Source organism: Canis lupus, chromosome X (assembly GCF_048164855.1).
Source record: "Canis lupus baileyi chromosome X, mCanLup2.hap1, whole genome shotgun sequence".
Classification (NCBI taxonomy): Eukaryota; Metazoa; Chordata; class Mammalia; order Carnivora; family Canidae; genus Canis; species Canis lupus.
Window position 1 is genome coordinate 1,983,476 of NC_132876.1, and position 14,851 is coordinate 1,998,326.

The window sequence follows — 14,851 nt, forward strand, 5'->3', positions numbered from 1 at the left end:
TTTCATTATCAGACAGCTCACAGGACAGCACGGTGCTGTGTTTCCTGATTCCGTCTGGCTGTCCCTGAACGCAAATAGCCAGCCGCTTTCAGGACTGCCTGGGGAGGAAAGACCAGCCTGCTGCACACAGGGCCTCCTCTTGGGTTGCAAGGTACACTTTCTAGGCGCACTGCTGCAGCGTGCGATGGGGAGCTGTGGGGGGCAGGCGGGCCCGGAGCCGGCCCGGGTCTGCCCGCCGTGCCCCAGGTCCAGAGGCCAGCGGGCCGCAGGCCTTCCACACAGCAGCCCGAATTCCCTGCTCCCGTGGGCCATGGCAGGGGCACGTCGTCTGTCTTCTGTCCAGGTGCTTTTGGAAACAGCAGCCATCCCCCAGCTGTGGCTCCTCCTGGGCCTGTGGCCCGAGACCTTCTTCGCATGGGCTCTGCTCACCCGGCTCCCTGCCACTGTCATCACCGTGGGGTCTGCAGGCCTTCTGCAAACCTGGCACTCAGGAGCTGTCCGCCCCACCACAGCTGTTGTCGCCGGGCTGTTGCTGGGCTGGAGGGAACAACTGCTCAGAGTCCAGCTTCACATGCACGTAAATGTGGGCGCAGCTGCTAGAAGGTGCATTCGAATGTCCTGGCCTTGAAGGTTCAAACGAAGGGCTGAAATTCGACCTGTGCGTGTTGAGCATCTCGTGTGCCGGGCCTGGCCTGGGAGCCGCTGTCCAGCAGCGCGAGGAGGACCAGGCTGTTCCCGAGCTCGGTGTGTGCGTGCATGCTAACTTCCCGTACCAGTCCGCAGCCTCTGTGACGGCCGTCGTCGTGAGAAGCCACTGGGGCCCAGGGTGTGGCTGGCAATGGCTGTGGCTTCTTGGCGGGGGGGGGGGGGCCCGTGGAGGCCCCAGTTGGGAGCACAGCCTGGAGGGGAGCCCTCTGGTGTCAGGACGGAGGGGGGCAGGCCGGTGACCCGTTGCCTGGCCAGCGGTCCTGCAACTGGAGAGACAAAGGAGGAAGGCGGCGCTGCTGCCTGGGGGGTCTTCCCCCACGTAGCGGGGAGGCAGACAAGGGCATGCCCCAGGGCGCGGGGCTCCCCGGGGAGGCGGCGGGCCTGGGGGCCGAAGTGGCCTGCGGGCGCCTTCAGGGAAATGAGCAGGGAGCAGGGGCGGCCGGAACGGGGGCGCGCGGCACAGCCGAGGGAGTGCGCAGCTGCGGAGCCCGGGGGCACGGGGGCACGGGCCCGAGTCCCGCGGGGAGACCTGCGCGCGGCCGGACCGAGCCGGGCGCCCGGGGACGCTGCGCCGTGGCCTCGTCACTCGGGGGCCTGCCCGGTGGGCCGGAAGCACGGCGGCAGCGGGAGGGGGCGCTCGGAGCCCGCCGCCCCACTGCGGCCGCACGTCCCCAAGGGGCCCTCCCGTGCCGCTCCCGAGCGCCGGCGCTAGCCCCTCGCCAGGGCCCCGGCACGGCCCTGCACCCCTCGGGGCCCCACTCGGGCGGCCGCCGCCCCCGCCTCCGGGAAGCCCGCCTCGCCGCCTCTTGGCCCAGGGGCGCGGCCGCCCCGCGCACGGCCTGCCCGCGGCGCCCCCGTGTGGCCGAGGCCCGAGGCGGCGGCGGCGGCGGCGGCGGCGGCGGCGGCGGCGGCGGCGGCGGCGGCGGCGGCGGGCAAGATGGCGGCGGGCCCGGGCCCCGCCCCTTCCGCCCCGCCGGGCGCCGCACGAGGCCGGCTTAAAGGGGAAGTGAGTCAGTGTCCGCGGACCCGCCGGCCAAGGCCCGCGCCCGCCGCGGCCTCGAGAGGCCCCAGGAGGCCCGGCCGGCGGCGGCGGCGGCGGCGGCGGCCATGGCCGGTGGGCCGGGCCCGGGGGACCCCGCGGCCCCCGGCGCCCAGCACTTCTTGTACGAGGTGCCGCCCTGGGTCATGTGCCGCTTCTACAAAGTGATGGACGCGCTGGAGCCCGCCGACTGGTGCCAGTTCGGTGGGTGGCGGCGGGCGGGCGACGCCGGGGCGGGAGGCGCGCGGGCCCCGGGCGCCGGGCCTGACGCCTGCCGCCCCGCAGCCGCCCTGATCGTGCGCGACCAGACCGAGCTGCGGCTGTGCGAGCGCTCCGGGCAGCGCACGGCCAGCGTCCTGTGGCCCTGGATCAACCGCAACGCCCGCGTGGCCGACCTCGTGAGCATCCTCACGCACCTGCAGCTGCTCCGCGCCCGGGACATCATCACGGCCTGTGAGCGCGCGGCCCGGCCCCCGCGACCCCGGCCCCCGGGCGCCTCCCACGGGGCTCCTCCTCCTCCCGCCGCCCGGGCCTAACCGCCCTTTCCCTCCCCGGCGTCCCAGGGCACCCGCCCGCCCCCCTCCTGCCCCCCAGCACCAGCGCCCCGAGGCCCAGCAGCCCCCCTGCGCCCTGTGAGGCCGACGTCCCCCGCCCCCGGAAGCTGCCGACGGCGTCGGCGTCCACACTCCCGTCCCCAGGTAAGAGGGCCCGGGTGTCGGGCTTGACGGACCTTCGCGAAGGGCCGCCCTGACCGTCGCCGCTGCCGGAGACCGTCGCGGCCCGCCTGCCTCTCACTGGTGTGTTTGTGAAGCTTTTCCAGGCTCCCAGACCCATTCTGGGGCTGAGCTCGGTCCTGTCCACAGCCCTGGCATCCTGCAGCCGCCACCGCCACGTCCAGCCCCTTCCTCTACCAAGGTAAGTGGGTCCCACCCCCAGGGGACAGTCAACACGAGCAAAAAAATGCTGCTGGGGACCCCAGGCAGCTCAGGAGGGCCGGCCAGGAGGCAGCTGGGCAGGGGGCGCTTGTGACTCTCCGGGACGGGCACAGAGGCCCCCGCCTGCTCCTCCATCTCCTCCCACAGCCCAGCGCAGAGAGCCCAGCGTCGCTCCTGCAGGGAGCCCACCCCTCTCCGTTCTGCTGGCCCCTCAGTGAGATCTCCCAGGGCACCCACAACTTCTCGGACAAGCTGAAGATCGGGGAGGGCGGCTTCGGCTGCGTGTACCGGGCGGTGATGAGGAACACGCTGTACGCGGTGAAGAGGCTGAAGGAGGTGGGTGTAGCAGTGCCCCCCACACGCCCACGGAGGCCCTGGCAGCTTGTCCGCACACCCTCACCTCCCCGTGGCCCTCCTTCAGCCCTCTGATTCTCCAGTTCAGGGTCTCCCAGCACCTTGGTTGCGCTGGGCCCAGGACGGGTGGCAGCGAGAGTGGCCATCGAGCCTGGCCGCACGAGCTTCACGCTGCCTCCCCGCCCTCGTTTTCCTTGGGGGCTGCAGGGGGCAGACCTGGAGTGGACCACAGTGAAGCAGAGCTTCCTGACCGAAGTGGAACAACTGTCACGGTGAGCCGGGGGCACCCCTCCTGGCTGGGGGCGCGGGGAGAGTCAGCTGGGGGTTCCAGTGGCCTCCAGGACCACCGAGCATGCTACCAGGCTCCCTCAGGCCCTCAGAGCTTGTCAGGCCCAGCCCACCCCCACGACGTCCACATGGAAAGCGTGGTGGAGGCCGGGGGCCAGAGCGGGTCCCACTCTTTCAAGCAGGTTTCGTCACCCAAACATTGTGGACTTTGCTGGCTACTGTGCCGAGAGTGGCTTCTACTGCCTCGTCTACGGCTTCCTGCCCAATGGCTCCCTGGAAGACCGCCTGCACTTCCAGGTAGACTTCCCTGGCCCGGCACGCCTCCCCGGACCCGCGGCACCCGGAGCACCCGGGCGAAGCAGGGGGCACACAGCCCCAGGCTCTCTGGGCAGGTCCCACCAGCAGGCGAGGTCTGGGCTCAGGCTGTGGGCCCTGGCGGGCCCCCAGTTTCCCTGGCACCCCTCCCTGTGCTCTGTCCCTGGCCGTTCCTGCGGGCCAGGGCGCCTGGGTCATGGCGCCTCTAAGAAGGGGGTGACTGACCCAGTGCCCTGACTCACGCTTGTCCCTGTTGCAAGCAGAGTGGCTGAAGGGTCTGGTCAGCATCGCCCTTGAATAAAGGCGGCCTGGGGCGGCAGACTGCACCGTCTGGATCTGCAGCTGGCCCTCCTCTTGTGACACCCCCAGGACACACGGGGCACGTCCGCTCCCAGGACGAGCATGCCGTGCTGGGGGAGGTGGGGCCAGTGCCCCTGACCACATCCCGGTCACCCCAGGAACGAGGGGTGAACGCCAAGCACGGAGGAGCGCCCAGTTGGATGATGGCTCCGGGAAGCACGTCCCCGGCCACGGGCCCCTCCTCGGCGTGCCTTACAAAGCACTAGAATAGCTTAGTCTCGACCTTCTGGTGAAGTACCTCGTGGAGATTTTGCTCCTTGTTTTCCAGAAGGGGACACAGGCCCAGAGAGTGGAGTGGCTTCTCTAGATGCCACAGTGACAGGCGGAGGGGCGCTTGGGGTCAAGGCACAGTGGCCTCCCAGCCTCTCCTGTGCCCCTTTGCTCCCTCTGCCTCTCTAGACCGAGGCCTGCGCCCCTCTCTCCTGGCCTCAGCGACTGAACATCCTTCTGGGCACAGCACGGGCCATTCAGTTTTTACATCAGGACAGCCCCAGCCTCATCCACGGAGACATCAAAAGGTGAGGGCAGGGTCAGCCCCAGTGGCGCAGCGGTTTAGCGCCGCCTGCAGCCCAGGGCGTGATCCTGGAGACCCTGGGTCGAGTCCTGCGTCGGGCTCCCTGCATGAAGCCTGCTTCTCCCTCTGCCTGGGTCTCTGCTTCTTTCTCTCTCTGCATCTATGAATAAATAAATAAAATCTTTAAAAAAAAAAAAAGGTGAGGGCGGGACACAGCCAGGCCCCTGGGGCCTCCAAGAGCGGTAAGAGCAGAGACTCTGGCAAGGGAATGATGTTCCTGAATCTTCTGCCAGCAGGCAGCAGTGCCACTTGCTCTCTGAGGCCCAAGGGGCCCTGGGTCACTGAGTACCTGGCCCGCTGGGACAGGTGTGGAAGTAGAGGCCAAGGTGGGCCCCGCTGATGAGCGGGGACCAGACTGTGTGAGGGAGCCCCCCCACCGCACCCTGCGGCCGGGCCACCAGGCGGCGCCAGCCACTTTCCATGGGCCAGGTGCAGGCCGGCGGCAGCCCCAAGTCCAGTTTTGTCGGTGCCAGGCGACTGTGGGGTGCGGCGCTGGCCCGGGCCCACCCGACACCGCTCCTTCCCTCTGCAAGTTCCAACGTCCTCCTGGATGACAGACTGATGCCCAAACTGGGAGACTTTGGCCTGGCCCGTCTCAGCCGTTTTGCAGGGGCCAACCCCGGCCAGAGCAGCACAGTGGCCCGGACGCGGACGGTGCGCGGCACCCTGGCCTACCTGCCCGAGGAGTACGTCAAGACGGGGAGACTGGCCGTGGACACGGATACCTTCAGCTTCGGCGTGGTGAGCCACCGGCCCCTTTCCTGGCTTGGGGTGCGGGCGCTGTGGCCAAGCAAAGGCAGGAGGGCCCGGGTGGTGCCCTCCGAGGCCAGAGAGCGAGCTGGCAGGAAGCTGACCGTGGCGTCAGCTCCAGGGCCCCTCCGTCCCCGACACCGGCCCCCACCGCGGCCCCACATCTCGGCCCTTCCCTGCAAGTGGCCCTCCAAACCGCCGAAGCGTCAGCCCCATGACGCGTGGCTTCATCTTTGCTGGCAGCCAGTCCTCGGCGGCCCGTCCGAGGGCCGGGCCCCCGTCAGCCTCGGCCGCCTCGTTGGGCTGGGCGCCCCCGTCCACCCCACAAGCCCCGCCGCACATGGCCGTCCCTGCCAAGGCCCTGGGGCAGCACCATCCCAGGAGGCACTGCGACACTCTCCATCCTGCCCTCTCCAGGTTGTGCTGGAGACCCTGGCTGGCCAGAGGGCTGTGAGGACGCAGGGTGCCAAGACCAAGTATCTGGTGAGCGTTCTGAGCTGGGGCAGGGAGGGACGGAGAGAGGCAGAGGGGAGGCAGGGAAGCGCCACTCCTGATAACCAACAGGTGCAGCCCTGGAGGGTGGAATGATCTGGAGTGCAGTGCCCCACAGAAGCCAGCCCCTGCTACTGCTGACTCATCTCTGGAAGTAGGCAGGGCTCCAGACAGCTTCCCTTGACCTTGCTGAGGAAAAACCTGTCTTTCTTCTGCAGATGCTATGGGCCTTTCCAGCTCCCACCTGGGCTGGGAGTGGGGAAGGGGAGATCCCAGTGGGGCCAGAAGCGCAGGGGAGAAGAGAACACAGGGCCCTGGGGGAGGCTGCGGTGGGAAGTCAGGCGAGCTGAGGAGCGCTGCATACTGGGAGGGAGCTGCCCGGTTCTGTCTGGCTCGGTCTGGCTCACTGTGCGCTGGGACGGGGCCAGGAGGCGGGAGGCCTGGGTTCCGGTCCCGGCCCGACAGTGGTCTTGGAGCAGAGCCCTGCTGGTCGTCGCGGGGCCCATGGCCCCACATGCTAAGAGGCTTCATGCACCTGCCGTGCTCAGATGATTCCAGGGCCCGGAATGCGTTCGGTCAACGTTTGTTCTTTACGTTTTGGGGCTGGTTTACCTCCTGCTGCCCCTGATCCGGGCTTGGGGCTGTCTCTGTCCGTTAGCGAGGCTCGGAGGGTCAGGGCTGGAACTGGGGAGCCCCTCGGGAGCGCTTCCTTCACCTTCTCCATCCATCAGCACATCCCATTGGCACAGTGGGTGGAGCCAGGCAGGCTCCCCGGGGATCCTTCTCTGGTCTTCTTTGGACCCTTCCTCTTTGTTCTCCGTGCCAGGGCCTAAGCGAAGTTGCAAAACAAACAAGAGATAGTGTGGAAGGCTCTTTGCCTTCCCCCTGGGCTTGGGGCGGAGGCCCAATCCCTTAACCACAACTCCCTGGGTCCCGCCATCACCAGTGTCCTCTGTCCTCCAAGCTCAGCTAGCCCTGCTGCCTGCCCCAGCGCCTTGGTTCGAGCCTTTCCTCCTGCCCAAAAGGTCCCTTCCCACCCAGGTGCTTCCTCCTGGTCCTTCCAGTCTCAAAACACAAGATGGCCTGCAGTCCCGGCTGCACCCCTGGGTACCTCTCTGTGGGGTGCTCCCCCCCGCCCCCCCTGCCGCTCGCCTCTGACCTCTGGCCAATTTGTGCCTTCAGATCCCGGCGCCCAGGTTCCTACGTGCTACTTGCTCAGGCCCTGGTCAAAGCACCGTGGGCCTCTCCATGGAAGTTTTCTTTCTTTTTCTTTTTGAGATTTTATCGATTTATTTGAGAGGGAGAGTGAGCGAGAGAGGGGCAGGGTGATGAGCAGGGGGAGGCAGAGAGAAGCGGACTTCCCGCTGAGCAGGGAGCCGGGCGTGGGCCTCGATCCCAGCATCGAAGGCAGCCGCCCAGGCGCCCCTTCCTCGAAGCTTCCCGTTGGTTTCCAGGCTTGTTGGTGTCTCTTCCGCTCCAGGAGGTCAGCTCCGTGAAGGTGGGCCCAGGGTGCTCCGTCGCTGCATCCCTCAGGCCTGGGGCAGTGCTGGGCACGCCATGGGTGCTTAATCAGTGTCCAAAAAGCCCTCAGGAGTCAGTGATGAGAGCCCGGGGAATGGGGTGAAGGCGCGGCCCCGTCAGCGGCCACGCTCACAGTGTCTGTCCCACAGAAGGACCTGGTGGAAGAGGAGGCCGAGGAGGCCGGGGTGACCCTCAGAAGCACCCAGAGCACACTCCAAGCAGGCCTGGCCACGGATGCCTGGGCCGCCCCGATTGCCAGCCAGATCTGTAAGAAGCACCTGGACCCCAGGCCCGGGCCGTGCCCGCCGGAGCTGGGCTTGGTCCTGGGCCAGCTGGCTTGCTGCTGCCTGCACCGCCGGGCCAAGAGGAGGCCCCCCATGACCCAGGTAGCCCGGGGGGAGCACTGGTGACTGGCTGGCGGCCCCCGGGGCGGGGGGTGGCCCATCAGACACGGCGCCGCCCTGCAGCGAGCCCTGCGTGGCACCTGCCAGGCCTCTTTCTGGGGACAGCGTCTCCAGACGTTTTTCCACTTGCCCTTCAGTTCTGCTGGGGCGGCCCGAGCCCACCCGGCGGGGCGCGCAGGGAAAGGGCCTCGACGGCGCCCCGTGCTGGGTGCGCTGCGCCACTGCACCTGCGTCTCCTGCCCCTCACCTCTGTCCCCTGCCGTCGAGAATGCAGAGGCCCCTGTGAGGGCAGCAGGGCCGTGAGCTTAGCTTCCCAGGGGACAGAGAAGAGCCCTTCTCCGGCCCTGGTTTGAGCAGCCGTGACTGCTCGGCATTCCTCGTGACAGGGCTAAACAGGCGAGGGATGGAGCTTCCCCGGCTGCAGGGTAGGCCGGCCGCGCGGTCCCTGGGGCCCCCGGAAGCCCAAGCCCCGACACAGGCCACAGGTGACCCGGAGCGGCCCTGTGCCCCGACCGGGGGTGCCGGGGGAGCCCCGCTTGGGCCTGGCGCCCTGAGAGCCCCGTCTCCCCCTGCAGGTGTACGAGCGTCTGGAGAAGCTGCAGGTGGCGGTGGCAGTGGCAGGAGCAGAGGCTGCCCACCACGGCCCCCCATCCCCGCAGGAGAACTCGTACGTGTCCGTCCCCAGCAGCGGCGCCAGCCCACGGCAGCCCCTGGCGGCTCCGTCGGGAGCACCGGCCCAGGCCACGGAGTGGCTCCAGAAAGGCCCCAACCAGCCCGTGGAGAGCGACGAGAGTGTGTCCGGCCTGTCCGCCGCCCTGTGTTCCTGGCACATGAGCCCCAGCTGCCCCCCGGGCCTGGCCTTGCCGGGCAGCTCTGCGCAGGGGGCCACCCTGGGGGCCGCGGCCCCCCTCGGGCAGGCCGGCAGTGCTCGGGGGGGCGCCAGCCAGGAGCCGAGCTGGGGCGGTGGCCCAGGGCCCCAGCTGACAGCTGTGGAAGGTACCTGGGTGCGGGGACCCGGGAGAGGGACCCCCCAGCCTTTCGGGAGGAGAGCCCCAGGCGCCCACTCTCCATCTCACTCTGTCCTTAGTCGGTTCCCAGCCCTGACCTCCAGGTGGGTGAGACGAGGCCAGGAGCTGACTTCCTGAAAGCCGGGAACAAGGAAGGCTTTATGCGGGACTGGCTTCCTGGCCTAGCCAGGAGCTGGGGCGACAGCCCGGCCCCTCCCAGGCCCTTCCTTCACCGATGGCACTGAGGACTCCTGTCCCAAGGGGGCCAGGAGCTAAGCTGGGGGTGGGAAGAGTGCTGAGGCCAGAAGCGTCACTGAGGACTTCCCAGGGACAGTGGGTGCTGCAGCTGAGAGGGCTACCCCCCCCCCCGCCAGGATCACTGTTGAGCAGCTCCGCGTCATCGCAGCCACCGCAGATCGTCATCAACCCGGCCCGACAGAAGATGGTGCAGAAGCTGGCCTTGTACGAGGACGGGGTCCTGGACAGCCTGCAGCTGCTGTCCTCTAGCTCCCTCCCAGGTAGCTGGCCCCGGCCCCTCTGGGGCCCCTGCTGCTGCGACGTGCTGCAGCTGGATGGCCGGCCTCCAGGGCCGCTCAGGCATGCGTCCTCGTGCCAGCCCCAAACAGCGGAGGGTTTGTTCCAGCCGGGCCTGCACAAGGCCCCTGCTCCCCGAGGGTGTGGGATGGCTCAGAGGCAGGCCACCCCATCTAACGATGGCTAGAAGCCCAGCCTGCCCCCCACGCCTCCCTTCGGGAAGCTGTGTATTCTGGACGAGGCCTTGTGCGAGCGCCCTCACGTCCCCCTGACAGCAACGCCTCCCCTTAGCCTGGGGCTGCCAGCTGCCCCCGCCCCCTGCTTCCAGAACACACAAAGCCCCAGCGGGTATTTTCCCTCCCGGGGACTAGTGGAAGCAGTGCTGCTTAGGAAGAGAAAGCCCTAATTCCCGAGAATGCCCAGGAGCTGAGAAGGAAGCGCGGCCGGCCCTCGAGCCAGGCCTCCCGGCAGCCGGGGGCGCCCCCGTTTCCTAACTGGCATTTCCCCCCTTTGCAGACCTAGGAGGGGAGCACCAGCACAGGCCGCGGCCCGAGGAGAGTGATGAATTCCAGAGCTGATCTGCGCACCTGGCACATTCCCTAAACCTGGAAGTCAAAGTTCTCATAGTCGGAAGTTCTCATGGCTCTCGAATCCTCAGCAGCCCGTGGGCGGTGGGGGGTGGGGGCCGCCTCCTCACAGGGAGAGCAGGTGCTGGAGCCCCCCAGCTGCTCCAGGGGCGTGGGCACGGGCCGGGCTCGGAGCCACCCTGGCTGGCTGCTGGAAGCTGTCAGTAGGGCAGGACAGGTCGTAAGGCCCGCCGTCATTCCATCATTTGGGGGACAGGAAAGCCGTGATCGTCGGAGGGGTGCCGGGGTGTGGGAGGAATGCACGTGTGGGGCTGTGGGCCGCCCGGCCGGGGAGGAGACGTGAGCGGGGTTGCCGGCGCGGGGCGGAGCAGGGAGCTGGCTCCCCCAAGAGCTGCGCGGGGCCCACCTTTGCCCTTCTCTTTGCACTTGGCCGGAGCCCTGGGGACAAGTGGCCGCTCTGTAGAGCAGAGCAAACGAGGCCCGGGGCCCTCCCGGCCCCTCATAATTTGGAAAAGTAAGGTGTGGCCATCCCGTGGTTCAGCTCACCGGCTCGAGTGACAGTTGTAGGACACCACAGAGAGGCCAGCAGTGCCCCGTCCCCTCTCACCAGGCCACTGTCTGCGGGCTGCACCAGGGACCCGGGAGCTAAGGCTAACGTGACCGCCTGCTGGCCAGGCCACCCCTGGGTGCGCCCACCGACGGCCGCCAAGCCAGGGTAGGCCCCGGAGGCCACTGGCTCGGTGTCAGGCCCAGGCACTGATTGTGACAGAGGAGCCACGACCCAAGGTGGGGCTAGGCCCAGACCTCGTGCTACCCAGACCGCGCGAAGTCCCAGGAAGTCGGGCAGGTGGAAAGCTGGATGGGGCGGGGGGGGGGGGCAGGAAACAAGACGGGACTCACGCGTGCAAAGCAAGTCCACTTTTGTGCAATTGAGCGTGTTCGAAGGTAGCACAGGCTTACGATGATTTCATGTCCGCAGTCATGAGTCACACTACATGCCCACGAAGCTAGGCGTTGGTGAAGTCCAAGTTGTCCTAGAGGAATAAAAGCTTACGTTTCAATCTGCGGCTGTGCTTTTGGAGTTTGTTGCACTGAAAGGCCTGAGTGTTTCCGATGCTTTTCAGCTCGGGGTCCTTAACCACGGGGCCCCAGCCACCCCCACCCGCACACAACTGAAAAAAAAAGTCCTCTGGAGGCTCTTGTTTCCACCCCCATGTATTTTACGGGCTTTGATGCTATGGTGAATGGGATCTTTATTCCATTTTCTTTCCTTCTTTCTGGGTAGGGGGGGCAGGAGGAGAGGGAGAGAGAGAGTCTTAAGCAGGCCCCGTGCCCAGCGCGTGAGCCCAACTCGAGGCTCGATCTCACAACCCTGAGATCGTGACCTGAGCCAAGATCAAGAGTCCAACGCTCGACTGACTGAGCCACCCAGGTGCCCCTATTTCATTTTCTAATTGATCATCGATAGTTTCTGGAAATGTAATTGAGTTTTTAAAATTTATTTATTTTTCTATGAAGATTTTATTTATTTGACGGACCACAAGTGGGGCGGGGGGGCGGCAGTCAGAGGGAGAAGCAGAGGCAGGCTCCCCGCAGAGTGGGGACGCCCAACAGGGCTCGATCCCAGGACCATGAGATCATGACGTGAGCAGAAGGCAGATGCCTACCTGACTGAGCCACCCAGGCGCCCCTGCAACTGAGTTTTTTTTTTTTTTTTTTTTTTTTTTTTTTTTTTTTTTTGCAACTGAGTTTTTAATAACGGCTTTGCATGCGGTAGCTTCCCTTAGATTCCTTTGTTAGCTCCAGCAGGTTTTTGTTTTCAGGGTTTGGTGCCAAAATCAAGGAATGAACCAAGCTCTGGTGGTTTTTCACTTTTGTTTCTTTGGGTTTTGTTTGTTTGGGGTTAACACCTTGGAATAGTTTACATACACGGTCATTTCTTCTGGAAATAAAGGCAGTTACCACTTCTCCAATCTGTATGCCCTTCAGTTCTTTTTCTTGCTTTTTTTAAATTATTATTCATGAGGGACACAGAGAGAGGGACAGAGGCAGGGACACAGGCAGAGGGAGAAGCAGGCTCCATGCAGGGAGCCCGACGTGGGACTCGATCCCGGGACTCCAGGATCATGCCCTGGGCCAAAGGCAGGCGCCAAACCGCTGAGCCACCCAGGGATCCCCCTTTTTCTTGCTTTATAGCGATGGCTAGAGCCTCTAACCAAATGTTGACTAGAAGCGGTGAGAATGCACATCCTTGCCTTGTTCTCAAACTTGGATGCAAAATTGTCTTTCATGCTGTCTTTCGCCATTGCTAATATCTCTTGGGGATTTTTGCACCTGTGTCCATGAGGGGTGTTGACCTACAGGTTTCTGGTAATGTCTATCTGGTTTTGGTATCAGGGCCCCCATGAAACAAATTGGGAATTTTTCCCTTCTCTTATGTTCTTATAGGACTTTTGTATGCTTGGCATCACTTTTAATATTTGATGAGTTCACCAGTGAAGCCACTTCGAGTCGGAGTTTTCTTTGGGGGAAGATGTTTAGTTACAAATTCAGTACCTTTAGGGATGCCTGCCTGGCTCAGTTGGTAGTGCATGCAACTGTTGATCCTGGTTCTAAGTTTGAGCCCCGTGTTCGGTTCAGAAACTATGTAAAAATAAAAATTTTAAAGTAAATTCTTTCAGATATTTGGGCCATTTGGATTTTCTCTCTTCATGTGTCTGTTTCAGTAATTTGTGTCTTTCAAGGAATTTGCCTGTTGTATCTAAGTTGACATAAAGTTAATAATACCCCTTTATCATCCCTTTATAGGATCTGCACTCCTGTCCCCTGTCATTCCTTCTATTGGTATTTTCTGTCTTTCCTTTTGTCTTGATCAGCCTAGATAGAGGCTTATCGACTTTATTGGTTGTTCTAAAGAATCAAGTTTTTTTTAAGATTTTATTTATTTATTCATGAGAGACACAGAGAGAGAGAGAGAGAGAGAGAGGCAGAGACACAGGCAGAGGGAGAAGCAGGCTCCACGCAGGGAGCCCGATGTGGGACTCGATCCCGGAACTCCAGGATCAAGCCCTGGGCCAAAGACAGGTGCCAAACCGCTGAGCCACCCACAGATCCCAAGAATCAAGTTTTTGTTTCACTGATTTTTCTCCATCATTTATCCATTTTTCTATTGATGGTTTCCACCCTTTATCCTTTACTTATTTTGGAGTAATAAAACTTATCTGCGGGGCATCTGGGTGGCTCAGTGGTTGAGCATCTGCCTTTGGCTCAGGGTGTGACCCCGGGGTCCTGGGATCCAGTCCCACATTGGACTCCCTGCAGGGAGCCTGCTTCTCCCTCTGCCTGTGTCTCTACCTCTTTCTCTGTCTCTCATGAATAAATAAAACCATTAAAAAAAGAGAAGTCATGCATTTTTTAAAGATTTTACTTTAAAATAAAAATACATAAAGGGGATCCCTGGGTGGCTCAGTGCTTTAGCACCTGCCTTTGGCCCAGGGCGTGATCCTGGAGTCCCAGGATCGAGTCCCACATTGGGCTCCCTGCATGGTGCCTGCTTCTCCCTCTGCCTGGGTCTCTGACTCTCTCTTTCTCTCTCTCTCTCTCTCTCTCTCTCTGTCTCTCTCTCTCCTTTCTGTCTGTCATGAATAAATAAATAAAATATTTAAATAAAAAAAAATAAAACTTATTTGGGGCTTAATTTCCTTATCTTTTCCAACTTCTTAAAGTATAACCTTAAATCATTTATTTTATTTTACTTTTTTAAGGATATTTTACTTATTTATTCATGAGAGACACACAGAGAGAGGCAGAGACCCAGGCAGAAGGAGAGGCAGGCTCCATGCAGGGAGCCTGATGTGGGACACGATCCTGGGACCTCAGGATCACGCCCTGAGCTGAAGGCAGACGCTCAACCGCTGAGCCACCCAGGTGTTCCCAAATCATTTATTTTAAATCTTTTTCTTGGGGTGCCTGGCTGCCTCGGGCAGGGGAGCATGTGACTCTTGAGCTCAGGGTCATGAGCTCAAGCCCCACATTGGGCATGGAGACGACTTAAAATCTAAAAAAATAAACCTTTCTTTTTCTAACATAAGCATTTAAAGCTATAAATCGCTTTTGAGAACATCTTTAGCTTCATTCTATGCATTTGGATATGTTCTATTTTCATTATCATTGAGTTCATAATGTTTTCTGATTTCCCTTGTGATGACGTCTTTAAGCAATGACTTCCTTAGAAGTGCATTTAATTTCCAAATATTTGTAGATTTTGCCTCTATCTTTCTGCTGTGTGTATGTGTGTTGTTGTTTTTTTTATATTGTAGTACAGGGAATTTACTTGGTCTGATTTCATTTCTTTTAAAATTATTGAGACTTGTTTTATGGCTTAGCATATGGTCTGGCTTGGTGGATGTTCCATGTTTATTGGAAAAGAGTGGGTATTCTGAGTTGGGTGGCGTATTCTATAAAAGTCGATTTGCTCAAGGTGGTTGAGAGAGTTGTTCACGTCTTCGGTATCTTTACTGATTTTCTCTTCCAGGTCTCTCTGGCAGACTGAGAGAGAAGTATCACAGTCTCCAAATGTGGTTGTGGATTTGTCTTTCTCCTTCTGATCCTGTCAGATTTTGCTGCATCAAATTTGAAGATCTCGTGTGTGCATACACATTTGGGACTGTTGTGTGGCTTTTTTTTTAAAGATTTTATTAATTAGGAAGAGAGAGGGTGAGAGAGCACAAGCAGGGGGAGTGGCAGGGGAAGAGGGAGAAGCAGGCTCCCCGCTGAGTGGGGAAGCACAACGCTGGGCTCGATCCCAGGACCCTGAGGTCACGACCCGAGCTGAAGTCCCACATCTAACTGACTGACTCTACCACCCAAGTGCCCTGGACCATTGCGTTTTCTTCATAGATTGAGTCTTTTTTTATCTGGAAATATTTCTCTCTATCTCGGGTAATGATCCTTCTTTTGACATCTGCTTTGTCTGGTACAGCC

General features: G+C 61.7%; 1 protein-coding gene across 3 annotated transcripts; it reads left to right on the forward strand.

Annotated features, from left to right (window-relative positions):
- The first annotated feature begins 1,790 nt into the window (after positions 1-1,790).
- IRAK1 (interleukin 1 receptor associated kinase 1) lies at positions 1,791-10,929 on the forward strand. 3 transcript variants are annotated; one of them, XM_072815938.1, is made up of 14 exons: positions 1,791-1,951; positions 2,033-2,200; positions 2,311-2,445; positions 2,559-2,662; positions 2,830-3,018; positions 3,244-3,308; positions 3,507-3,621; positions 4,399-4,517; positions 5,047-5,314; positions 5,741-5,806; positions 7,486-7,722; positions 8,316-8,736; positions 9,122-9,265; positions 9,798-10,929. In XM_072815938.1, exons 1-14 carry the CDS (start codon positions 1,816-1,818, stop codon positions 9,857-9,859), a joined length of 2,229 nt encoding a protein of 742 aa, XP_072672039.1. In that variant the 5' UTR covers positions 1,791-1,815; the 3' UTR covers positions 9,860-10,929. The 3 variants fall into 3 exon arrangements, with proteins under 3 accessions (XP_072672039.1, XP_072672040.1, XP_072672038.1); XM_072815939.1 differs by having other exon boundaries at positions 1,792-1,951; positions 5,107-5,314; XM_072815937.1 differs by having other exon boundaries at positions 1,799-2,200; positions 5,107-5,314.
- The last annotated feature ends 3,922 nt before the right edge of the window (positions 10,930-14,851 follow it).

Coding starts and splice junctions, on each gene's coding strand:
- IRAK1 (XM_072815937.1), top strand. CDS start 1,816: ATGGCCGGTGGGCCGGGCCCGGGGGACCCCGCGGCCCCCGGCGCCCAG. Junction 2,446..2,558: donor GTCCACACTCCCGTCCCCAG/GTAAGAGGGCCC, acceptor GTGTTTGTGAAG/CTTTTCCAGGCTCCCAGACC. Junction 2,663..2,829: donor CAGCCCCTTCCTCTACCAAG/GTAAGTGGGTCC, acceptor CTCCTCCCACAG/CCCAGCGCAGAGAGCCCAGC.